The sequence below is a fragment of the Syngnathus scovelli genome, chromosome 13 (genome assembly GCF_024217435.2).
Source record: "Syngnathus scovelli strain Florida chromosome 13, RoL_Ssco_1.2, whole genome shotgun sequence".
NCBI lineage: Eukaryota > Metazoa > Chordata > Actinopteri > Syngnathiformes > Syngnathidae > Syngnathus > Syngnathus scovelli.
Genome location: NC_090859.1, coordinates 14,570,980 through 14,596,290, shown reverse-complemented (window position 1 = coordinate 14,596,290; position 25,311 = coordinate 14,570,980). Strand labels below are relative to the sequence as shown.

Sequence of the window (25,311 nt, the reverse complement as noted above, 5' to 3'; positions counted from 1 at the left end):
ATTGGCTTTGGTGGCGCTTGGCATGCGGCCGGCCGTGCCCCTCCAGACGTTTGGCGTGCTGTTCGCTCAATGCCGCTCATCCCAAAATACGCACAGCAGCCATGTTTGAATTACACGTTTGGCATTGTGGTTTGGAGGATACTTGTAGACATGAGCTGGCACTGGAGTTGTTTTTTTTTTTTTTTAAATTTTGGTTTTGTTTTTGGGTACGGCAACCTTGCCGTCGTGTTTTGCCCAGAACAGGTGTCTAATTAGAGAAGGCGAGGGCGGGGTACACGCCGGGGCCCCCGACCGGCGGCGGCCTCGGCGGCTTCTCAGGGCGTCACTGCGGTCCGTTGCGGTCCCAACCTCGGCTCGGCCCAAAATCAGACTAATTGAACAAGTATAGCGTTTTCGGTTTGTTGCCTTGGCAACGGAACGTCACTCTCAGGTATATAAATATCACGCAAATTGCATCTTGATGCCATATGCGCGACTCGCTGCATGTTACATCAAGAATATTTTTGACAAGCGCTGTAATGGGCCCGACTTTGAAGCGCACGCTCGTAAAAGCCACTTGGTGTACGGTCTCCGTCCAAAGGCGCTTCGTTTCGTTCATCGTGTTGAGCCAGATGGGAGCCGGAGGGGGATGATTTCAAAGGGCAGAACGGAAAGGTCCGCTTAAGTTCGGGACGCGCTCAAATTTGGGTTTTATCTCAGACGGAAGTGCCGCAGCAGCGCCAGCGCTTTACGTAGTCTAATTTTTTTTTCTAGCTGCGTATTGAGCTGTAAAAAAAAAAGAGTCAGGTGATGTTTGGTGTTACAATGAGGAGAATATTGCACGCTCCCAACTCGCACCTCCCTGCCACCGCCGCCGCCATCGTCACACGCCCTCAAAACGGGCGCATCTATGCTGAGAGCGGTCGCCGTGGCGACGGCGTCTCGCACTCACGTGTGGGGACCAGAGGTCAAGGTTCGCGGGTGTTGCCTGGCTGGGCTCAATGGCGCTCTGTGTGTCATCACGTCGGCTTCCCGTAATCAAAGGCTGGGGAAGGTTATGCGTAAGGGCGGGTGGGGGAGGGAGGGAGGGAGGGAGATAGGGAGGGGGAGGGTTCTGTCTGGGAGTGGGAAAAAAAAGTGCATGTACGTCTGCGGGAGACAAGTTTGAATTTGGAGTCGGGTCAGGTGCCTTCAGTGAGGTTGAACTGAAAGAATCCTACTAAACAATTTGACTCAAGGCATATGCAGGAGGCAATTCCCAAATTAGGTTTGTTAGGCCTTGGCGGAGGTCTGTGTTCTACCGAGGGCCAAAAAGGGCAAAAGCAAAAAAAAATAATAATAATAAAGGGCCCACCAGCTTTCTGCAGATGTTGAACAGTTCCGCAAATAAACAGGCTGATTATTTCACGTCTGCAAAAAATTAAATCATTTGTTCGTCTTTGACATTTGGAGTCAAACCAGAATGGGTTGATTTTTTTTTTTTTTTCCAACTTTAAACATTTTGGTTCAGAATGAGACCCCCACCCCCCCAAAAAAAGTGTCCTGCTTGCGGCAGAGTAAAGTCCGGTGGAGGCAGGCAGGGAGGCAGGCAGCCATGTGTTCTCTGTCTGTTTACAGCGCTTTTATTAGGCGTCCTGCGGCAGGGGCAGCTTTGAAAGGCCGTCTTTATAGGAGCTTTCCTGTTTATGCTCACGGGCGGAGGAGGGGGGTGGCACTCACCGTCGCCACGCTGAATATGTCTCGAGCGCAACTCATGTCGCCTGCGAGGGCTTTGCAGATTATTATTATTATTATTGTTATCGTTATTCTTGCCGCTGTGATTTGATCTGCAAAGAACAATCTGGGTCTTTGTGATGCAAGGCTCGGCCGGCCGGCCGGCCGGCCGGGGGCACAGAGGCCTCTCTGTCACCTCCGTGTTAGCGAGGCGTCAGTCAACAAGCGCACACAGACGCATTCAGACGCCGGGGACATGTTACGGGAAACGGACTTTTTAATGGCTTGTATACACATAGCTGGGGGCGGGGCTACGGCTTCTGTAATTTGACTGCGCTTCCTATTTGGTGGACGACTGCAAAATGAGAGCCCTGGTCATAAATGTCGGGACGCCTTTATCGAAGGAGCGGAACTCACCCGAGCGCCCCTCTTGCCTGGCAGGCCCGGCTTCCCTGGAGGTCCTTGCAGTCCCTGCAAAGCGAAGAAAAGAAAAAAAAAAAATCACTCAGTGTTGCCTTTTGACTGACGGCGGAACAAACTCAATCAACCATCACGTCAGCGAGGCCCGAGCTAATTCCATTAGCAGGTGAGGAGAGCCGAGGCGTATCCGCCGGCTAATTCCGAGCCGGCGTGGCAGGAAACGGCGCCTCATTTCCTGTGCCGCTGAACGCACCCGAATGCCTTTATCGGGCCCGATCGTATTCTTTTAATCAAACGAGGAGGGGGCAGAATCAAACAAAACGACACCAGGATGAAAAAGAAGCCAAATGAAAACAAAACTTGCAATCCGTGGCCCGGATGTCTCCTTTCCGCTTCCTGTCACTCTGATGGTTCTAATTGCTCGCTAATTCTGACGCCAAAATGGCGGCAAATTGAAATACGATTGCTCATGCGAGGGCTCAGGACGGACAGTCGAGGTGCAAACTCATTTGTCTGCTTCGGTATTTAGGCTGCAAGTGACATGAGCCTTTTCGTTTGCATTGAGAAGCTAAACGGTGTTTACCGACCGCCTCGACCCTCGACCCGCCTTTGAAGGCGGGCCGGCCGTGTGACCTCCACCAGTCCCGCCCTGACGGAGGAATCTGGTGCAAAGACGGCAAGGCCTCAGACCTGACACGTCACGCCCGCTGCAGGGAGCGAGAACAAAACGGCGGGAGCGGATTTCAAACCTGTGCGGAAACGGGGCGGGGCTACGTTCACATTCGTTAGCTCGGGCCGACGACCGTGTCGGTGACAAAAAAACTTCATCATCAAAACAAATGAGCCTGCAAAAAGTCTTACCGCGGGGCCGGGTTCTCCTTTTAGTCCCACGGATCCGGCGAGCAGGGAGAACTGCGTCGGTGTCACCTCCCAACTCTGGAAGCCGTCGGTGGCGGGTGACGTCACGAGGTTGTACGCAGGTGTGGTCGCTCGTGGGCTGACCGGTGCCTTGACGGTTCTGGCCTGCTTGGTCGGCTTGAGCGCCTGTTTCGGGTTGGGCTTGGCGGTTTTAGCCCAGGTTTTGGATGGGGTGGCTTTGGAAGGCTTGGCTTTTGAGAGCACCGCTTTAGAGGGAAACACTTTGACAGAATTTAGTTTGGGTTTGGTGGCTTTGGATGGGACCACTTTGGGCTCGAGGGGGGGTTTCTTAGCTGCGGTGGGCTGCGGTTTCTTCAGAGCCGGATCTTGATCTGATAAAGTGGAGTCAAGTGTTCTCGTGGACGGATTTGGCTTTGTGGTAGCTGCGGCTTTCGTCTTTTGTTGAGGGCTGGGCTTCGGAGAAGTTGCTCCGGGGGTCGTCTGACTTGTCGTTTTAGGGCCGGACGGTCTCGCGGCAGGTGCTTTGGTCGGGGCCGGCGTGGTCCTGAGCGGAGCCGTGACAGTTGGGGTTACGGCCTGGCTCGGCGGAGGCAAGAGGCCGAGATGAGCCGTGACGGGCATGGCGGTTCTGGGCCAAGGCGTAGGAGTGGCTCCGGGGGCGGGCTTGGTCGTTTGGCCGGGATACCTGACGGCCGAGGCGGCGGCCGCGACGCTCCGGGCCAGGCTGCGCCCGGCCGCCTTCTTGGTTATCGGACCGCCGTGTTTGGGGGCGGCGGTGGACGCGTTCACGCGTCGCGGCAGGACGGGCAGCAAGGGCGCCAGATTGGGCCGGTAGGTGTCGGCTTCCCTGCACTGTTTCTTAATGTACTTGCAGTAGTTGTGCGCTGCCTGGGCGGTGGGGATCAGGTCAAACTGGCAGATGGCGCCTTCAAAGTGAGCCCAAGCTTGCTGGCTGGAGCGGCCCAGGAGGAAGGAGTCGTCGTACTCCGGCGCCAGTCCCTCCTCGCCGCCCCAGCCAAAGTCCACGTGAACACTGTGCTCTCCGCAGGAGGCATAAAGAGTCACTTTGCGTCCTTTAATTCCCACCGCCAGCTGGTGCCACTGGCCGTCGTGGGGCTCGTAGGGCAGCGTCGCCGACGAGTTGGGTCCCGTGTGGAGGACGAGCCCGCCCGGTACCAGCTGCAGGCCCAGGAGAAGCTTCTTTTTCTCCGAGAGCAGGGTGAAGAGGAAAGCGCTGTTGACTCGGTGCGAGCGCACGCTCAGCACCAGCGCCGCGTCGCTCCAGAGCGCCGTGGGCCAGATGGAGCGCAGCGGACCCTCGATGTGCGCCAGTTGGTTGAGGATGATTCCGGATTTGAAGGGGATGACCCCAGCTGGGACGGAGCGAGATGGCTTGTCTCCCTTGAGCCCCAACTTCTGGAGGATGTCCACATCTGCGGGGACCATGGAAAAGACGCGTGTCAGATGGGGAAAGCGAAAGTAAACAGTGTCCTTTTAAGACAAATATATTTTGGGACGACTGAAATAAACTTGTTGGTCAGCAGCAAACTGCTTGGGTCGTCTAGCGCAACTCCGAGCCAAAGCAAATGACTAAGAGCAAAATATCTCGGTGGCGGATGGGTGGCCTTGGTCGGTGTTTTTTTCTTTTCTTTCATGCTTGTCCTGCAGTGTTCCTGCACTAATGGACATTTTGGGAGGTGCCAGCTGTCCACAGCTTCCAATTTAAGCACTTAAGTAAACAACAAGTGTACAAGCGTGCATCCTTGATCCCTTTGGATGGATTTTGTGGACTATGACAAATCTACTATAGCACAGAATTTTTTTTTTCGGAGTTTTTAAAATACGCAGGTCCAAATCTCAGTGTAGTAGTCGTTTTTAAGTTGAAATGTGTTTGAGGCATGTGGGAAGGGGTCTCGCTATTTCTGTTTTCTGGATTTTCAACTGTCATGGGTGGTTCCGGAAACATTTCCCTCGCAAAAAAAAAAAAGCGGTTCACCGAGTGCTAGGTGGTCCCAAATCTATGAATAGTGCCTCTTTTGCTCGGCGCCAAATGCATTGAATTTTGTGGAGCGGTGGGCTGCAGGATGTTCTGCTCGGGTCTTTGTTTGGAGGCTTCGGGAGGTTAACAATCAACCTCACCTTTCCCGCGTTTCCCTCGGACCTTCTCCTCAATTAAGCGTACGGAACACAAGGGAGTAAGGCGTCAATAAAGTTTCCAGACTTGCGCTCAACCGTGACCGTGTTCAATGTTTGGTCGCCGAGGGTCAACTGTGATGTCACCCACTCCCTCTCTTTGACCCGACCCCGTCTAATGGGGGCGCACGGATGGGAGAAGAAAAAAAAAAGTGTGAGAAGCTGGCAGGAATTGTTGACGAGATGCCAGAAATTAGAAACGCTCGAGCGTTGGGAATGTTTTAATTGCGTGGAAAGTTGAAAGCAAACTAATTAGGCTCCATCACTCAGAGCATGGAGGGTTATTATGCAATGATTGCAGAACCCACACAGTCAAACAAAACCATCCTGATAGATTTGGAATTATTGAGTGCATTTGATGCACACATTTCCAACATCTCGTGGACCACTTACAATTTTTTTTTATTTTTTTGCACTGTGAGTCTGGAGCAAGATTACGCCTCTCCTATTTATGGTTTTTCCACTTTCTATGGACAGCTTAGCAAAAGCAGCGAGGCTTTATAAAATAGACGGAGTGAGATTTAGTCGGGGTCTAACATATACCGATCCACATTTTCCTGTCTGTGTGGTCTCCCCTGTGGTGTAAGACAACTGCGCTTGGCAGCGAGACAGCGGTCGCAGTGTATCATAGACTTGTGTTGTTTTTATTCAACTACCGCATTTATTATGGCTGGGCCGCGCATTAGCCATATGGATTCATGTACGGTGTGCTGCGCAGATGTGACGACGCACGCCCACACGGACGAGTCTAAGAACAAGACAGAATCCTTAACATGCACTTGATGGTTGTGAAGGCTGCGTGCGCTAAGCTAGGCTAAGTAGTTGACCATACATATAATAATATGACCCTTGACCTTTACGATACCACGGCTCATTAGGAAGCAGTTGTTTTTGAGGGAGTGGTTTTACCGCTACGTTTAAGCTAATTTGTGTCAGCTCATTTAAGGTGTTAGCATAAAGTTAGCTTAGCTTTCTTTAGGGAGTCACAACCAACTTGAAGTATGAACCCTTTGGCCTTTGATTTGGAGTTCTCTTGGAGTGGCAACAAGCACAAAGGAATTCTTTCAAAAGTATATTTAAACATGTTGAAATGTGTTTCAAGTGTTCCAGCAAATGATAGACCGGCACAGCGACATGCTAAAGTTAGCAATGCATGTCTTGTTTATGTTTGTCAGCTTGGCGTCCTGGCATAATCTCTCAGAAGGGAAAAAAAAAAAAAAAGTCATTGCTATTGAAGTAGCAAGTGAAATGATGTGCCCTCTGCCCCAATTCCCATTGCAATTTGCATTGTGCAACGACTTGAGCGGCTTTGGCGTTGGCGCAGAGGGGCCGAACGGCTCTTACCTTCAGAGTGTACTTGTGTAAGTCCCAGGTAACAAGTACAGTAGAAAACCGTGCAGAGCAGTAGGGCTCTCCTGCGAGCGAGAGAAAAGAGAACATTTAGAGGGCTTGCATTTGCTTCAGTAGTAGTGTCTGTCTGTTTCTTCCCCAGCTTAACTTGTTGAAATTTAACTGAAACTTTCCACTCTTTGCAACCCAATCTGCCATCCTCACAAAAAACAAAAACACACATGGGGGATGAAAATTGGAAAAGGTAGTCGCTAGGTGGGCGCCCTGAGATTGCATCAGAGTGAGCAAACTCAGCGGGGGATGCAGATCTAGTGACGGGGCACAAAAACCAACGTTTGCCGCGAGGTCACACACATTTGTGTGCATAAACACACACACACTGCAGGAGGAAATGCATATAGCAGCTGTGACTGGACGAGAAGAGGCAGACATGTGGGAAAGATGCAGAGCGTTTACATGCAAGATAATAATTTAAAAAAAAAAAGGCTTCGGAGTATATCCAGCACATCAAAGTGTACATCCAGAACAGTATGTGCTTCCTGTAGCGGCTTTGGATGGCCAGCTGCTCGCACTCTCACGCTTATCAGCCTGAAACTGTTTCATCCATCACAACAAACTCGGGTATTTTCTTTCATTCCTCAAAAAAAAAAAAGAGAAAGTGGGCGGGAGCAAACACTCATCCGTGGCCCGATTACAAATACACTGAAGGTGATTGCAAAAGTAAACAAAAAACAGTTCAAACAACGACATAGCCGATGCTAGCTTTACGCTAACATACAATGGGAGACACCATCGGCACAACTAGTTGACAGCGTTGTTAGCCTTTAAGCGTGGAAGAACTAATATTACTGCCGTACTGAGAAGCTGAGAGAGCTGTCACGGCGGGAGCAAAAGCACAACACCGGAGAGAAGAAATTCTGATTTGACAGATGATTGACGGCCAGTCAATTGAGAATAAAAATGATAACATCCTCAACGTGTACGTAATCAGCAGCTCTGATTGCCGCTTCCTGTTTCGTCCTCTGCCTCCGCCGAGTGTTTTTGCCATTACTGTCACATATTGGATAATATCCACGCCTCCAAAAGAAGCACAACATGTCAGCGTGGGATCCGCTTCGCCTCATTGTTATTCACTCAGAGCATTTGGCAGATGAGTGGAAAATTCCTAAAGTGTCATTTTATCTCCGTACAACTTTGTGAAAGATTGAAAGAGGATGCAATTTGTCCAAGTGGAAGAGTCTGACTGAGACATCAGGTGATATTCAGATCCCACGGAGAGTTTGACATCACAGATAAAAGTGATGGATGACAGCCGGCCTCGCACGCGGAACCGGCGGTGAAATTGTGCGGACGCTCAAAGTCCAACGGTAGGCGATTGTTTTCACTTGATCTCGGTAGGAGGAGTGCACAGAAGGAATTGCTTGCACGTTTTCCCCATTTAAAGACGGCGGGCGGCATGGCAGGTGGTAACAGGCTGGACTCCATCAAGTCTTGTGCAAGTTACTTGCCATCTGTTGCTTTATTTAGGATAATTGTCAGTCGATTTTATGGCATTCAAAATAAGCCAAGTCTTTTTTTTTTTTTTTTTTGCTTTTGTCATTTTGTTTGCCCATGCGCCTATTAATTTTTGTCTTCCCGAGAATTGTTTCTAATTTGAGATCTAGGGAGTTGCACAATGACAGCTTTTCCAATTTGTTGTACTGGCACTGAGGTACAGAGCGTGAGTTCTTCTGCCACCCAAGGAGGTCGCATCCCCATGCTGACCTTGTGCCAGGTGTGCACCACATGGACAAGAGGAAAGTCATGCAAACAACAACAAAACAACTTACTTTGTATCTAGATGAGAGGTTTTGCAATCTCTCCTTTGGGTGCCTAAATTCATTTGTATTCATTTGTCCTGGCAGTCAAAAACCTGATCCGTCAATCACAGCGTGACTCCTTGACAAGGGCGGGCATGAAGAAGACACACCGGTGGCCGGTCGCTCGCTGGCTCGCTGGCTGGCTGGCTGGCTGGTTCAGGCAGTCACGCGTCGCTACGGAAACTCCGGGAAAGAAAACGCATGTTGACGAAAGGCCGACATACAATCAATCCGTGTGGACACAGAAGCTCCCCGCTGGCGTGCGTGTGGATATTCCCCAGTGTTTCATTCATTGAGGCTGCTCCGGATGGAAGGAAGGAGGGAGTGGGTGGTTGCCTGCCTGACTGCCTGCCTGCCTGTCTGCCTGCCTGCCTGTCTGCCGGGGGTGGTGACGGAGTAAGGAGCCTTCCTCCCGTGGCTTTCCCTTTTAAACGGGGGCTCCGTCCGCGCGGCTCCGGTCACCGTCGCGGTGTCGAGTTTCACGGCCAAGCGGCGGCGAGATGCAACTGCTCGCCCTCGCCTGCCTCCACGGAGGGGAGGGGGTCCACATCATGGGGGGTTGGAGGAAGGAGGCGAACCGCAAAAAGAAAATGGCTAGCTAAAAAAGGTCCGTTTTAGCGTTTTCAACAGGCTGCCATTTGTGTCAACCATCATTTTTGTGCAAGTGACAAATTGTTTGGTTCAAGCCTAAACTTTTTGGGGAACTACAGATTTGTGATTCTACAAAGTTTAGCAAGTGAGATGACAAAGTAAAGTTGAAAGCATTTATTGCACGGGTGTCAAACCCGAGGCCCGGGGGCCAGATCTGGCCCACCCATCATCTTACATCACACACAACTAAATGGTTTATTTCATCGTTCTTGCTAAATTAATTTGTTCTTTTAACAGAAAGTCTGTACCAAACTTCCTGTTTTAGTTTATCCGTTTTAAGCATTATTTTACCAAAGTCAAAAACGTACTTTCTTGTTATTACTTTAATGGTGAATCATTTTTAAAATAAAATTAGAACGCAATTCAGTCAAAATGAAGTGGAAAAATGGGCAATTTCTTCCATGCGGTGATGTTATCTTACGAAGCGATACGATTCATGCATTCAACAGGTCCAAGTGGAGGTGAGTCATTTTGAAGCCCGAGGCCACGGCGGGGTCAATCGGCCCGAATGGACGCGAGTCATTACCGTCCCCTTGACGAGCCCCGCCCTTACCCAAACACGCTTGACCTTGTGTTTGGTACGGCCGATGGGCCGGGATGACTCTGCCCCCCCTTTGGTCCAAATGACAAAGTCGGCGCTTGCCGGCGCACTCGCTGCCACCCCTTAAAGCTGCTTAATGACGGGGGTTGGCACCAAGTCTGAAAGCTGCCTTTATCCCCACCCCCCTGCCCCATCCACCCACCCCTGCGCTCCCGAAATAGGCGCCCAGATCAAACGCTCCCCGTAGGGAAGGGGTCATTACTGGAGCGCGGGGCGGACACAGGCCGATGGCTAGCAGGCCACGCCCCCGCAGCAAATTGCAGACTAGGCCCGGCCGGGACGACACAAGTGTGCTCTTTTATGAGGGGCCGGCAGGGACTTAATTCACCATTACCTCTCATACGCAAGTCCTGAAATGCTTTCACAAACACACACACACGACTGAAAGCTTTTCACACGCTACTGAATCGCTTTCATACACACTGCGGATCGTTCTGCTTTCACACAACACAATCACTCTCAGGAAAAAATTTTATGTGAGCATTTTTCACTCGTATGCATTTCAGTTATGCATGTAAGAGGGTTACGCTAAATCACGCCCAGGATTGGAACCGCTCGGAGAACAATGCGGAGCATTTTTCGAAACGGCCAACGCAGCGTGAGCGAGTCGAGACGGGCGTTCTGACTTTGGGCGCCGCCGTGTTTCTCAGGGTTTATATTTATCTGGGTGTCACGCAAGTAGCGTGTTTCAAATTGCTGCCAGAAGACGAAGGGGGAAATTGTGGCAGATTTTGAGGCCATTACAGACAATTTAATCACCTTTAAAAGGGCGGCAGAAGGTTGCGGGTCGGTCCTGGGAAAGGATCCAGACTGGGATCGTTCGCCTTAACAACTATCTTGCCTGTGCTGTAAAAGTCCAATTTAAAAGACGAGTATCGGCACTGAAATGGGCCACTTGATTACAAATCTTGCAACTTGGCACGCATCTAAAGCGCAGGATTCCTCGGCCAGTCTCCAGCTTCCCCGCAAGCTGGAAATATGGCCAGGCGGGTGGAACTTTCAGACACGGGTCCGAGCCAAATTTCTCGGCGGGAGAGGTTGGCTGGGATTAGCTGCGGAGCGTTGACGTAAAACAAGCTGCCGTCACAGGACAAATAAACAGACGGTAAAAGACAGTCACGCTCAGTGCGCCGAGGTTGCAGAGGCGGCGGCGGCCGGGCGGGCGGGCACACAAGAAGAGCCTTCATGGAAGAGCAGGAATGAGCCGCCCGTGCGACCTGCCTGGTTCTTTCTCTCGCTAGGTTTGTATGCTAAATCCTCGCCCCCTCCCCCCCCCCCCTTCCTTCTTTGGAGCCCTGTCATTCTTCCACCACAAGCATTTCCAGTGCTGACACACCATGCAGAGGCCAAAGCCACCCAGCGGCAGTGGCACAACCATAATGACTATGTTGACTTCTCGTAATAATACCGAGATGAGCGCTTTTAGGGTTGGGCCTCTGAAATTGTGACAAGGCTGAAGTGAAACAAGTTGCACTTGTGTTGTTACGTTTGCAAAACTTTTGCTCTTTCTTGACCAAATAGCATTTCTAGCATTTCTGATGGGAATTGCCATTTCAACTTGAAAATGTTGAAGCAAAGCGGGGCCAGGGCGGGGCGGACACATTTTTGGCTGGCATTGAAGAGCACTGACAAATGACCAAGTTGGCAGCATCTAAAAGGCCAAAGACACGCGGAAGTTTGTCCGCCCGCACCTGTACGGCTCTACGGACAGGAGATGTACTGTCCGACATGGCCGGCCCGGGTGTGCGCGCGCATGTCAGCGTACACAAATATGGATGTGTGTGGGAGAGAGAGAGAGAGAGAGAGAGAGAGAGAGCGACGGGCCGCTTGGAGCGCTGTGAAATTCCACCTTGGCGACTCCTCCCAAAACCAGAGAACGCTAATTTCATCAAATCGCGCCTAAAACATGTAATTCGCTCCATGACTAAATATGAATTATCGGCCAAAAGGCACCATGTGCGTCTTCTTGTTCAGATCCAAACCTATTGGTGCAGATCTTCATCAAGCGTGGATTGGACTGCTAACTTGTTTCACTACACAAACTTTATGAGTTGCCGTGCAGCCCCGCTCCTGACCGGCGGACTCTCTGAGAGAAAGCCGGGCCTGAAAAATCAGATTCCAGCGATGCCTTGTGTAAAAGGACTTCATTATGCTCCCAGAATATAGACTAGACAAATATTTGCCTTGGTCATTATGATGCCGTATCCACTCCCCCCGCGGACCCGAGTTCCTACACCAGGCTCAGTGTTCCGCCTTCACTCGGCGGAAAGAGAGGACGCCCGAGCCCTCGGGGGAATCCGAGCGAGCGCGTCCGTCCACTTTATCGCCGCCTCGAAAATGGTGATTTACGACAATAGCGGCGGGGCGTTGGCACGGGACGATCCGCCCTGCCTCTCTCTGGGGTCGCCGTGCTCGGGACATAATTCCAGAGTGGTCAGGAAGTTCGGCTCCCTCAGACCCCCGCATGCATCCCTCCAAACAGATGGTCTTTCATTCGGATGTCTCATATGCTGCCCTCACTCCCACCTTCCTCTCCGCACACAACGATCCCACATTCCGCCAATTGCGAGTGAGACACTTTTTTCCCCCTTTCATGAGGAGCGCTTTGTATATGTCTTTAACCTCCCCCCCTCAAAGCCCCCGGTAAAGGTATACGGTTCCAGATTTTGTTAGAGTGGCGACTTTTCCAAAATACAAGCCGTCATTTGGTGGCTTTTTTTTTAATTTATAAATTGACTAGCAAGCAGAAATTTGCACTCAACTTCACTTAACAGTTGGGCAGCTAGTGACAAATTCTTCCAAAGAGGCTCCAAGCTCTTTATTGCCCGGTGTTGCCGGTCGGCCGCTGCCGGGAATGACTTTCAGATGGTCCCGATAGCGGCGACGACCCAATGCAGGAAATTGGAAGAATTTCCCCTTCGACGGGAGTCGTGGGGCAAAATGATATCCTTCTGCGACACCAGCTTGGACGGGCGCAGCTCGGCCAATCTTCGGCCCTCCGACCCGACCGCCTCCATCGCACGAGAAGAAAAGCGGATCCTCGCCGTTAAGACTAAGAACACAGCGCTCGGCTACGAAAGCCCTCAGGACTGCACAATAAACATTTCATTTCCTCTGGCGAGCGATAGGAAGGCCTCTGTGACGTTTAAAACGGAGCCCAAGGAGCGACGGAAGAAAGCCCGTCATTCAGCGCTCTGTCTTCAAAAAGGCATTCGCAAAAAAAAAAAAAAAAGCCTTCTGGGTTTGAAGACTGCTGAGAAGAAAGTGGGACACATTAGCGGGAGCCGACGAACAATAAATAATACAGAGAGACAATTTTGTGGAACAAGTAGAAAGCAAGTCGCAGTCTCGGAGTCGTCGCATGTTAGTTTATTTGGAACACATGCTAATTGCTGCAGATAAAAAAAAAAAAAAAACTTTTACTCTGTTTCAAGTCACAATTTGCCAAATGGGTGAATATTTTGCATTGTGGTGCAACAGAGACAAAAGTCATTTGGAGCGTACGTCATTGTGAGAAATGGTCATAATTGGCCGGCTGTAAAAAAAATAAATAAAAAAAAACTCGCCGAGTGTTTTTACGACTCGATAAGTGTCGGAATCTGGAAAGCGTCATTTGTGGATCTCGTTAAATGTGGTGCAAAGTCAAGTGGCACACCATCACGTTCCATCACATCTTTGACTGCTCATCATTTCTACAATTCCGCCAATTCACAACACGGGATAAGATTATTTTTTACGACTCCAGCGGTAATCCCAATAAAACCGTTTGGTGCTTTATCGATCACTTCACTCGCTCTTTATTATTTTTCTCATTTTTTCCTAATCGCTAATGTCTGCGTTCGTTTAGGGAGTTTCCATGAATGCTTGCAGTAAAGTCGCACTCGGATACATTTTTGGCTTACCGAGGCTGCTTGTGGTGCACGTTCAGATAAAGGTGCGTAAATCCTTCGGGGATTTTTCCACAGGTAAAAAAAAGATAAATGTTAATTGGAAAAGCAGGCACAGGCAAGATGTCGCTTTCCATGACAGTGTTCCATTTGTTGCCGATTAAAAGGATTTGTGTGTCTGGACTATAACGAGTCGTGCAAACTTGACCTTGGGGTGCACTGCTGGGTTTTTGGGCTATTAGCTAAATTTAATGTATTTATTTTATTCATCATCATTAATTGAGGCCAAAAGCAGAAACGGCTGCCTTCCATCCATGCATGTCTGTTAGCATGTCTATAGCATTTCACACATTAGCATTAGGCTAGCAGACTTCTTTTTTTTTTGGGATACGGTTTGCTTGAACGATTTGCTGTTTAGCTACCCAATGTTTAGTTCTCTTTAAAAGTCCATTTAACTTCACCTGGGGTTGACAAATAGCTTGAAGCGAGCACGCTGGGCCTCTTCTTTGTTTGAGCTCTTTGTGACTTCCTCAAAGCGATGCTACACAAAAGTGTCCCTTTAGCTACGTTGAATGCGGCCTCTATGCGCCCGTGTTATTTCTGCGGAGCTCGGAATGGTCAAGAACGTCTATTTCAGTGCCATTTCCAGTGGCGGTCAACAAGCAGAGCGCAGAATAACATTTGGAGCTCCTTGCATGTTGGAGTAAACCACCTCGTTCAGCGTTACATCACAAAAGCTGAATTCATGCTAAGCTGCTCTCTTGGCGCTCTATTTTCAAGCGCAATCTCCCTTGGCTTCCTCTCACACGTCATCCCTCATTGAAAGCCATTTTGTCTGGCCTGCTTCAAGCGCTCCCTTCCCGCCTGCTCATTTTTTTACTTTGCGCCAATCTATCTATCGCTCTCTATTTATCCCCCTGACTCTGCTGTCAGGTAAATGAAGGCCCTCGAAGGCCAATGTGGCGAGCGCGGCTATTGCGTTGTGTCACCGCAGCTTTAAATGCACCAAAAAATGAAGTGAGCACTCCAATGGAAACTAAAAAAACAAAACAAAGTTATGAAGAGCGCATTCTTGGGAATGTCTCAGCTTTATGTTTTGAACCACCCACATTTGGTCAAGATCCAAGCAAGTCGAGCTGATTTTTCTCTTCTATTTAAATTTTGCTGATGTGCTCCAAAATGATCCTTCCTGTTCCGTTTACAGCAATTTTAGGAGGGCCTTCCTTCACATCCCTGCTCCAGTAGGACAGTGGTCTTCAACCGTTTTTGCGCCATGGACCGGTTACGTGTCAGAAACCGGCATTTATAACAAATATAACAAATATAAAAATAAAACTCACCTTTATGTTGAATTAGAGGAAGCTTGTTTCTCAAAAATCTTCGCCAATAATAAAAGGTTTCTTCGCCTTAGCAATTCGGTTAGCCATTAAGAACGATGGTGCACTCACCTTTGTTGATGCGGTGACCTTCAGTAATTGCTTCTGTCCTTCTTGTTCACGTTTTTTTCTTTCAAAAAATTCGAAAGGTGTGTCTTTTAATGCAGGATGCTTGGACTCCATGGGCCAAAGCAGTTTTGAAGGCTTCATTGCCTCCTTAGCTAGGCAGAGTGGGCTGAACCTGTCAGTCACCTGTGTCGATAAATTCATATTTTAAGTAGGACTCCAGAAATGTTCTTTTAAACGCAGCTTACCTTTACTTAGAAGTCGTAGCCTCTTCTTCATGGTTTTTTTTCCCCTTTCCAAACATCTCTCTTTCTTGCTCATTTTTGCTAGTTTCGCGGGCTCGACCAGGGTGACGTCACATGACCGGGACGAGCGTCAAGAGACATAGATGCACCGACGGATGTAATTAGGAGAGAATCGCCAATTTTTTCTGTTTTTCAAAATAAATTCTTACTCATTTTTGCTAGCTTTACGGGCTCGACTGGGGAAACATGTCACGTGACCGGGACGAGCGTCTTGACCTGAATTAATTGATCGTCGATAAAAAAAGATTTCATTATTATTTTATATTTTTCTGTGCGGCTTGGCGGCCCGGTACCAAGTGACACACAGACTGGTACCGGTCCGCGGCCTGGTGGTTGGGGACCTCTATTCTAGCCAAAGGGGACCAGTCTGCTAAAAATGTCAAAATGAATATGATTGTACTTCAGGAGGTAAACATGCGTCCTCTGGTGGACATCTGCTGCACATGCAGGGTGCAGCCCTCACAGCAGACAGACACCAATGCCTTTTGATGATCAAACGCAAATTATTAGAAAAACACCATAAGGTTTTGGGCCGCCCTCCCTGCACAAGGCTTTAAAGTGGTTTGTATTTCCATGTGAACGCGAAAAGCAAACTACAACTGGCGAGCCTCGATGACACAGAGAACTATCGAGGGACAACATGAAAATTAGTAGCTCCTGACGGGCGTCCTATATTTTTCTCTCGGCGTATACAACAATTAGCTCCATATATCTGCAGTATATGTGTGTGTGTTACGCAAAGGCCGCGCTTAGTAATCGCCAGCTGTGTATTTTCGATGCCAGCAGCCGCACAAAGACGAGCGAGGCCTTGTGGCCGAGAGCGCGGCGTTGGTCCCGCTAAAGGCGACCTTAATGACAGGCTTGTCTAAAGCTGGAGTCTGAAGAGCAAGCCTCTGGATGCTCTTGTTTATCTGCGCCTGCCTGGATCTCCTCAATGGACATTTCAAAGGCCAAAAAGGGGCAACTGGATCGTTTCTTTGTTTGTTTGTGGCCGGTGGGTGGGTGGGAGGAAGCCGCAATGTACAAATTACTGTACGCAGAGTAGAATTTTCAGGTAAGAGAATTCAAAGAATTTAATTAATTACAATAATTTGAATAATTTATCATTTAAATAATCAAATATTTTAAAGAATTTAGATCATTTCACTCAACACAATATTCCGAGGGCTCTTAAAACATCGAATTGCTTGACAAAATGTTTGGCAAAAATGGAGGTAGCCCACTCATGGGTTGATTATCAAATTGATGAAATTGTCAATAATTGAATGGAAAGTCAAATCCTGAATATCAGATGCACGCTCCGCTTTGAATGAGGCCTTTTTATCCCAAAGCTCATTAATATCGTCGTTGGAGTCACACCTCGCTATACGCGCTCGCTGAACGCGCTCGCTGAACGCGCTCGCTGAACTTCCTGCAGGAATCCAAACAGGTCGCAAGGAGACACACGCACTTTTGAGAATGAGAACAGCGGACCTGTGTGAGGGCCAGGAGCTCGGCCCCACCAAGGGGGACTTACTGAGGCCCCCGTTTGGCTGGCGCGTCCATCAAAAGGCTTCATTTAAGCGCCACATGAAAGTGCGGCCTTTTCACGCCTTCCTCCGGCCAAAGTCACGCTGTTGACTCGCTCGTCTGTTTACGAGGCGAAAAGCGCCTTCTGTGCCACGCCGCCGTCGATGGATGCCATTAAGTCCTCGCCCCGTGTCATGGAAAGAAAATTGGGGTTGCACGTTGGCAAAAGGGAAGAACCCTTGAAAATAGAAACATACCTCTGAACTGGACAGCTGCAAAAGTGCCCGCTCATGCAAATATTTCGAGTGGCACTTACATAACAGCTTCGGGAGGTCAGAGAGCAGCGTTGTGGACACGCACACGCTTGCGAAAGGAGGGGAGAGGAAGCCCGGAGCGCTCGCAGGACACGCACAAGCATTCACAGCGCTAACTTGGAAGCTAACTTGCATGTTTTGGGGACGGGAGACCAAAAGCCACGCAAGCACGCACCAGCCTCACAATGAACCGAGCGAGCCACCTGGCTCCCTTGATGCTCTTCCAAGATGTAATTAAAAGATGCACACATGGTCTGTCTGGATTTTTTTTTTGTTTTACTCTTGCTTTAGAAGAGTAAGTCTGTCTTCAAATGTCAACCACAGAAGACATGAGAGCAGACAAGTGGGCCGATTGAAAGCACACAGTGACGGACGGCCACATCAAACAGCCGCAGCTCACGTCAATCTTAAAAAGCTTGCAGGACCGTTTGGGAAAAAGGTCATCTACGTGTAACTTCCCTGATTTCCTCTCGAGCACCAAGCGCCAGCGGAGTTCTGAAAAAGAAACGTCTGCAACGGGCTGTTTGTGTTTAGAAAATACACATCATGGCTTTTTAAATCTAGCATAAAAATTTCTATCAAGCCGAATAGAGCCTCCATTTTGCCGTAAAGATATAATTTTCCACGTCCACAGAGATCCCGTTATAAAGACTAGATTGCAGGATCGCTCGTGCCAAGGTCAGCACCATAAATCCGCCACCGGAGAGCCCCTGTTAGATATCTACCGCAACCGCACCCCTCCGTACATGATCAGGTGCTAGTTTGATGGTTTGATGCAGGGATGCGTTTTTGTAATAACTGTCATTACACGGCAAAGGCCGCTCGATAAACACACACGCAGGCGCTGGCTATTGTGTGTCATTGTCACATATTTCTTTTTGGTAGACCACCTGGTCATGTGACACTCCAGAGTAACAATGGTTGTGCAAATTGGTTCCAATATGGGGGCCGATCCCTTCCAGTAAGTGGATGTTTGGAGAAGTTAGGGGGTGAAAATAGATGCCTGAATTTTACTGCTGTACATCAAGTTGTTGGCACGATGATACTGATTGTTTTTTGTAGTACGAAACCACCACTGTCACCCCCCCCCAAACACACTCACACACGTGCTAATGTTAAGTTATTCTGTCAAACGTCTGCTAGCTTCGTGCTAACGCATACTGTGAAAACCATAAAAACGTGCACTGTAGATTGTCGTCCAGAGTTGGAGTCTAACCGTGCTCTCTCGTGTCATTTCCCGAACGCGTGCATCTGTCTGACTTCCTGTCAATGCTGGCACATGCTAATATTTTTTGCATTGGCCTGCAGGGCAGGGATGATGGACCCCGATGAGATGGTTAGCAGATGTCGCCATCATGCGAGAGTTAAAAAGTAGACGCTTGCGTAGCCGCAACGGGGACGAGTCTTTAATAATAACATGAGAGGTTGCCCCGTTATGGCTTTGATCAATCGGTCCGCCTGCTGAGGGACGGGTGGAGTCTGCTGGACCTTGGAAGGACCAGAAACTGGACAGAGCTTTATGCCACACTCAACAAACAGTGTGTCCCATTCATCTATGCGCCTCGACTCTGTCCGGTGTGTTCAAAGGTTCTAAGTTGTGGTCAAAAGATGTTCTGTATGTTAAAGAAGAAATTATTGGGATAGGTGCAGCACCACATGTTACCAGCAGAGGTCGCAATGATAGGTTTTAGATTTGAATCTGTCGATAGAAGGCATTTCATTTAGCCAGCGCGAGTATTCGGCCCAAGTAGTAAGACTTCAGGGTGATGGGAACGTGAAAGAAAATATCCGTTGAAATTATTCTAAGCGCAGAAAACCTTCTCTCAGAATCATGTTGGGTCACTTGGAGTCGTTTGCGCGCAATGTGAGAGTGTGTGGGTGGAGTAAAAGGGTTAGTTCAGCCCCTCACCCCTCCTCATTGGCGCTCCGCAGCCAGGGGAAGTGATTCATGCTTCTTCCAGTAGGTGGCGATAAATCCAAACGCTACCTCTGGCTTTGAACAAGGAATCGACCACCCCTGTCTTCGAATAGGTCCTCAGTCGGCTTTTAAATAGGCAGTACACGCTGCAACGCATCATTCATCTTGATTTGTTGAAGCTGGTAACATTTAACTATGTCTGGCAGAGGAAAGGGCGGTAAAGGTTTGGGCAAAGGTGGCGCCAAGCGTCACCGTAAAGTCCTTCGTGACAACATCCAGGGTATCACTAAGCCCGCCATTCGCCGCCTTGCTCGCCGCGGTGGAGTCAAGCGTATCTCCGGACTCATCTATGAGGAAACTCGTGGTGTGCTGAAGGTCTTCCTGGAAAATGTCATTCGTGACGCCGTGACCTACACCGAGCACGCCAAGAGGAAGACCGTCACCGCCATGGATGTGGTCTACGCCCTCAAGAGGCAGGGGCGCACTCTGTACGGCTTCGGCGGCTAAAACGACCATTTGAACAACGCTTGCGCGAACAAAACGGTCCTTTTAAGGGCCACACAAATGTCCTACAAGTGATGCTCATTCCATGATCCAATTTTATTGACGCCATCCGCCTCAGTTGGGGATGCAAAATGTCTTCACAATGAAACGTTTATGATGGCTACTTTTTGCTTTGACACAAGGCCAACAATACACGCTGCTCTTTTAATTTGCAATTAACAAGTCTGATTGCTGTAATAAACAAGATCAATAATTATGCTTTCGCATGTTTTCCCCGCCGTGAGAGTAGGTGCTATCTAAATAACTTTTTGGCATTGTCTTCTATTTATTTTTAACGTCATTTGAATCGTGGTCTTGACATTTCAAACAAAGGACTTGAGCAAATGATTGAGAATAGCCCCCATTGATTTACACAAAGCCCCTTACTGTGACGTAAGGTCCAGATTCTTTCGGCCAATCAGAAACTGGCGCTAGCACAGTGTAATTTCCATTTCAGTTTCTATAAGGACTCTAGTTGCGACACTGTCCAGTCCATCTGTCCATTGCCGTCTCTAGAAGACCACAATGCCTGAACCCGCGAAGTCTGCGCCCAAGAAGGGCTCCAAGAAAGCCGTCACCAAGTCCACCGCCAAGCCTGGCAAGAAGAGAAGGAAGGGAAGGAAAGAGAGCTATGCTATCTACGTGTACAAGGTCCTGAAGCAGGTCCACCCCGACACCGGCATCTCCTCCAAAGCCATGAGCATCATGAACTCGTTCGTCAACGACATCTTCGAGCGCATCGCCTCCGAGGCCTCCCGCCTGGCGCACTACAACAAGCGCTCTACCATCACGTCCAGGGAGATTCAGACCGCCGTGCGCCTTTTGTTGCCCGGTGAGCTGGCTAAGCACGCAGTATCCGAGGGTACTAAGGCTGTCACTAAATACACCAGCTCCAAGTAAACGCGAGGTCTCAAAGCCCCAAACCAACGGTTCTTTTAAGAGCCACCTACTTCTCTCCAAAGAGTTTACCTCCATGTATGGTCATGAATTAGGATTTATTACATGTAACACATTATCTGAGTCTGACGTCAGTGTTATGCATTGTTGAATTAGTGATGGCGTGAGAATAAAATGTAATTGTCCAGGGTGTGCCAAAGTTTAATTTGCCCATAGTCCCGTAATTGCAAACAATCTGCTTGAGCAGTGCCTCCATTTCCTCAATGGAACATTTGATCAATTTCAGGTGATCACTAATCACTTGAAACAGCTTTCTTATGACAGGAAAAACACTCAATCTGCCTTCAAAATAATTTGTATCTGACCAACAAATACATTAACTACATGTACCTAAGAGTACAAGACGCGTTCAATTATTGAACGCAAAAGCAACATTTTAATTAGGGTCTACCAACAAAGAGTCTTGCTTGAAACAAGATTCATCTCCATGTGAACATCAACTAACCAGCATTTCTCTCTGTAAATGAACCATCTATGGTCATAGTAATGCATTAAAATTAAGGGAAACAGTATTCACAAAAGAAATGAGAATGGAGACATAACTGATAGTTATCACATAATCACAGCCACAAATATAAAATATATATATATTTTTAACCATACAGATATTCACATGTAGCACTCAGCAATGTTATGATGGCCAAGCCCATTGCTCTACTCGAGTCCATTCTAGCAATATGCGTTTTTTTTTTTATTCTTTGCTCTTAAATATGTGAATGAGTAAAACAGAAAATACGAATATGATGAAAACTTGAAATATTGTTTTCACGCAAAATGTTTTTGAAGCACTCGCAATGAGCAGTGCATGAGAAACTTTGGTGTGTTTGCTGCCATCACAAAAACGTTGTCTTGCTCCGAAATGATGGTCGCAACATGCCCGTTTGGTATTTGGATGCATAGACAAAAGTGTTTTGTCACCTGTAATACACATTTGAATGCTCTGTAAGCAATTTTCGGTCTTTTAGACGTTTAACAAGCGAGTAAAATCATCCAGCCTCGTCGCTCGAGCCAACGAAGACATGCCGTTTGGAGGCTCGGCAAAGGAACCGGAGCAATTCAGCCAGCTGCAAACCACTTCAATGTGGAGATATACTTCTTTTCTATCACTTAAAATCAGATTGGGTGTTCTGAAACATATTTAGCGCGATTTTTCGGGGTTTAAAGAGCGGCCAGAAAGCACAAGTCAACGCGCTTTGACCGCAAACGCGCTGCTTGACTCTCCACGGTTCTCATGGTTGAGTCTCTACGGTTCTCATGTGGCGCTTAAGTACTGCCTCTCCCCCTGCATGGGTCATTGTCAGTTTATCTGGTTTGAATAGAAATGGCAGAAGTCCCACCAGCTCCAGCCGCCCCGGCGAAAAGCGCCGCTAAGAAAAAGGCTCCTGCTAAGCCTAAATCGCCCGGACCGAGCGCCAGTGAGCTCATCATCGAAGCTGTGTCAGCGTCTAAAGAGCGCAATGGCGTCTCTCTGGCCGGACTCAAGAAGTTCATGCTCTCTAAAGGCTACGACGTGGAGAAGAACAAGGCTCGCCTGAAGACTGTCATCAAGGGGATGGTGGCAAGGGGAACTCTGGTCCAGACCAAGGGCACCGGCGCTTCCGGCTCCTTCAAGATGAGCAAGAAGGTAGAACCCAAGACAACAAAAGCGCCCGCTAAGCCGAAGAAGACTCCCGTCAAAGCCAAGAAAGCCCCTGCGAAGAAGCCCGCGTCAAGCAAGAAGCCTAAAGCCACTGCATCGAAGGCTGTTGCCAAGAAGGCAACTAAAAAGTCCGCGTCGCCTAAGAAGCCCAAGAAGCCCGTCAAGAGTGTCAAGAAACCGGCTGCGTCGCCCAAAAAACCCCCTGCAGTCAAGAAGGCTGCCGCCACCAAAAAGTCTCCTGTCAAGAAGGCCGCTAAGCCCAGATCGGTCAAGAAGGCTGCCGCTAAGAAGAAGTGAATCAGCTCTGCGTCACACAAAAGGCTCTTTTAAGAGCCACCACATCTCCATTAATGAGTCGAAACGTTCCTATTTTCAAGCGCTACAACATTAACATTTGGCTTACTACATCTTTATACATTTAATGAGTTAGGTTCAATTTATTACTCTTACCCTGATCAAATGTCAAGTTGACTTGTATAGCCCTAAATCACAAGCAGTCTCAAAGGGCTTCACATAGACAAAAAAAAAGACAATTATTCTCAAATGTCATTACATTTATGTAGGAAGTCACTTCAATTAAGTCACTTCAATTAAGTTTGCTTTTGAAACTTGGCCTTATTTTATGATGTTTACTGGTTTTCTTATCTTGTCTAATTTCTAATTTTCACTTCACGGACTGCATCGTTTGTAAATACTCTACTTTTTAAGTGCTTAATAAAAACCTGTTTTATATACTTTTGGGAATGACTAACTGAACATTACATTTATGACACTGTCACAACGACAGCTTTTAAAATCAAACATTTTCATTTCACTTCATCATTGTACACGGGATATTCTAAAACGTTCACGAGATTTCGTCGAAATATTCCAAAACAAACTACAAATGTGAATCCTTCGAATTGTTTCGAGCGCGGTTGGTCAGTCGTACTCTGTGCTGATTGGTTCAATTCAAAGATATGTCGCCCAATGGTCCAGTAGCTTTTGGAGGCGACACTTCGCAAACGTACCAATCAGCGCTGTCTCGCCTGAATAAAATCCGCAGCTCGCAAATCGCTCTCCATTCTCACTTGTGGAAGACATACCCTAACAATGGCAAGAACCAAGCAGACCGCTCGTAAGTCCACCGGAGGTAAAGCTCCAAGGAAGCAGCTGGCCACTAAGGCAGCCCGCAAAAGTGCCCCTGCCACCGGCGGTGTCAAGAAACCTCATCGCTACAGGCCCGGCACCGTGGCCCTTCGCGAAATCCGCCGCTACCAGAAATCGACCGAGCTGCTGATCCGCAAACTGCCCTTCCAGCGCCTGGTCAGGGAGATCGCCCAGGACTTCAAGACCGACCTGCGTTTCCAGAGCTCAGCCGTCATGGCTCTGCAGGAGTCTAGCGAGGCTTATTTGGTGGGCCTGTTTGAGGACACTAACTTGTGCGCCATTCACGCTAAGCGGGTTACCATCATGCCCAAAGACATCCAGCTCGCCCGCCGCATCCGAGGCGAGAGAGCTTAAGCTTCAACAACACCACAACAACGGCTCTTTTAAGAGCCACCACATCAGCAACTAAAAGTATTATTCCTCCATTAAGTCAGATAAAATAACAAATACAAAGACATCTTAATTCTGCACTATGCGTTTGGTTAAATTAAACGACCTAGAACATCTAATTCATGTAAATAAAACCCAAGTTTAATTCAAAGTAGTCCCTCTAAAGTAAAGTCAATCGCAAATTTGAACAGTAATTAAATATTTTTGTCATTGTAATTGCAGGTTGGAGAAAATATTACTTGCATCAATATCAAATTTCATCTGAAAGTGATCAAAATACTGATTACGTTGTATTCGTATCATTAAAAAAAGTTTCAATTTGTTCAATTAAACAGACATGAGAAAAGGCTAAGAGTTAAGATTACGTGAACTGAATGACCGTTATAATGCACAAGACAGCAGGAAAAAGGATGCCTATCCGACCGATTGGTAGTTTTATTAAATTAGTAAATTGATTTATTTAAATTTTCAAGTTGACCATGTAAGAAATATTTGGCTCAATAGGGCGGACCCTGTCGAAACAGCCCAACTGACAAGCCAACACAAAAGAGAGCGCGGCAAGTGCAGCTCTTTGCTGATTGGCCAACCATTTCCTCGCAGCCGGTTGGCCAATCACTGACCAGCAGCTCTGTGTATAAGTACTCCTCAGCACGGCTCTTGGAGTACATTTTCCTCAGCTCGACTAACACATACCCAACAATGTCAGGACGTGGTAAAACCGGCGGCAAGGCGAGGGCCAAGGCTAAGACACGCTCTTCCCGTGCCGGGCTTCAGTTCCCGGTGGGTCGTGTCCACAGGCTGCTCCGCAAGGGCAACTATGCCCAGCGCGTCGGGGCCGGCGCTCCCGTCTACCTGGCAGCCGTCCTCGAGTACTTGACTGCTGAAATTCTGGAGTTGGCCGGCAACGCCGCTCGCGACAACAAGAAGACCAGAATTATCCCCCGCCACTTGCAGCTCGCCGTCCGCAACGACGAGGAGCTCAACAAACTGCTCGGCGGTGTCACAATCGCTCAGGGCGGAGTGTTGCCTAACATCCAGGCTGTGCTCTTGCCCAAGAAGACTGAGAAGGCCGGCAAAGCCAAGTAAATTCAGCGTCTTCCAGACCCCCAAAACGGCTCTTTTAAGAGCCAACCACTTCCAACTTTTGAGTCTTATTCCAACCATTGATACTGCCTTGTATTTACAGCTAGTATGAACCACTGGCAATTTTAGAAAGGGCCAGTGTTACAAGAAGATCAAAAATTCGTGTTATGAAAAAGCACAGGCTCAATCCATTAATTTCTACTGCGACACAATTTAATAGTATGAGACCACTGGCAATTTTAGAAAGGGCCAGTAAACTCTGTCGCATGGTCGACAGAAGTGTATGTACTGAAATTATACTTTATTACAATGTAACTTTACTTGGGCAGTGGTTATTAGGTGTACCGCCATCTACATCCTATCACTACACGTTGATAATCTGAGATTATATTATAAAATGATTGTAACAGCGGACGCTGCTTTTAAATGCAGTTTCATTAAAATTGATTAGATCTATCTATCTATCTATATCTATCTATCTATCTATCTATCTATCTATCTATCTATCTATCTATCTATCTATCTATCTA

The 25,311-nt window shown here is 48.2% G+C and overlaps 6 protein-coding genes across 6 annotated transcripts in view; 5 read left to right on the top strand and 1 right to left on the bottom strand.

Moving 5' to 3' along the window:
• Positions 1 to 9,143, bottom strand: part of LOC125979264 (collagen alpha-1(XXVII) chain B) — a 30,198-nt gene extending 21,055 nt beyond the window's left edge. The window contains exons 1-4 of the mRNA XM_049737284.2: positions 8,364 to 9,143; positions 6,529 to 6,599; positions 2,974 to 4,424; positions 2,110 to 2,163 (exon numbers count right to left, since the gene is read on the bottom strand). Of these exons, the coding sequence (XP_049593241.1) occupies positions 2,110 to 2,163; positions 2,974 to 4,424; positions 6,529 to 6,599; positions 8,364 to 8,416 (1,629 nt within the window). The 5' untranslated portion in view covers positions 8,417 to 9,143. The remainder of the gene's footprint in view (positions 1 to 2,109; positions 2,164 to 2,973; positions 4,425 to 6,528; positions 6,600 to 8,363) is intronic.
• Positions 9,144 to 19,109: 9,966 nt separating this feature from the next.
• Positions 19,110 to 19,780, top strand: LOC125979332 (histone H4). Its single transcript, XM_049737457.2, has one exon. The coding sequence runs from the start codon at positions 19,216 to 19,218 to the stop codon at positions 19,525 to 19,527; it is 312 nt and encodes a 103-aa protein (XP_049593414.1). The 5' UTR covers positions 19,110 to 19,215; the 3' UTR covers positions 19,528 to 19,780.
• A 56-nt stretch (positions 19,781 to 19,836) lies between these two features.
• On the top strand, positions 19,837 to 20,647 carry LOC125979331 (histone H2B-like). The gene has a single exon (XM_049737456.2). The coding sequence runs from the start codon at positions 20,089 to 20,091 to the stop codon at positions 20,461 to 20,463; it is 375 nt and encodes a 124-aa protein (XP_049593413.1). The 5' UTR covers positions 19,837 to 20,088; the 3' UTR covers positions 20,464 to 20,647.
• Positions 20,648 to 21,801: 1,154 nt separating this feature from the next.
• On the top strand, positions 21,802 to 22,893 carry LOC125979320 (histone H1). The gene has a single exon (XM_049737442.2). The coding sequence runs from the start codon at positions 21,842 to 21,844 to the stop codon at positions 22,454 to 22,456; it is 615 nt and encodes a 204-aa protein (XP_049593399.1). The 5' UTR covers positions 21,802 to 21,841; the 3' UTR covers positions 22,457 to 22,893.
• Positions 22,894 to 23,239: 346 nt separating this feature from the next.
• Positions 23,240 to 24,030, top strand: LOC125979325 (histone H3-like). Its single transcript, XM_049737450.2, has one exon. It carries the CDS (start codon positions 23,252 to 23,254, stop codon positions 23,660 to 23,662), a length of 411 nt encoding a protein of 136 aa, XP_049593407.1. The 5' UTR covers positions 23,240 to 23,251; the 3' UTR covers positions 23,663 to 24,030.
• Positions 24,031 to 24,376: 346 nt separating this feature from the next.
• Positions 24,377 to 24,999, top strand: LOC125979326 (histone H2A-like). The gene has a single exon (XM_049737451.1). It carries the CDS (start codon positions 24,398 to 24,400, stop codon positions 24,782 to 24,784), a length of 387 nt encoding a protein of 128 aa, XP_049593408.1. The 5' UTR covers positions 24,377 to 24,397; the 3' UTR covers positions 24,785 to 24,999.
• The last annotated feature ends 312 nt before the right edge of the window (positions 25,000 to 25,311 follow it).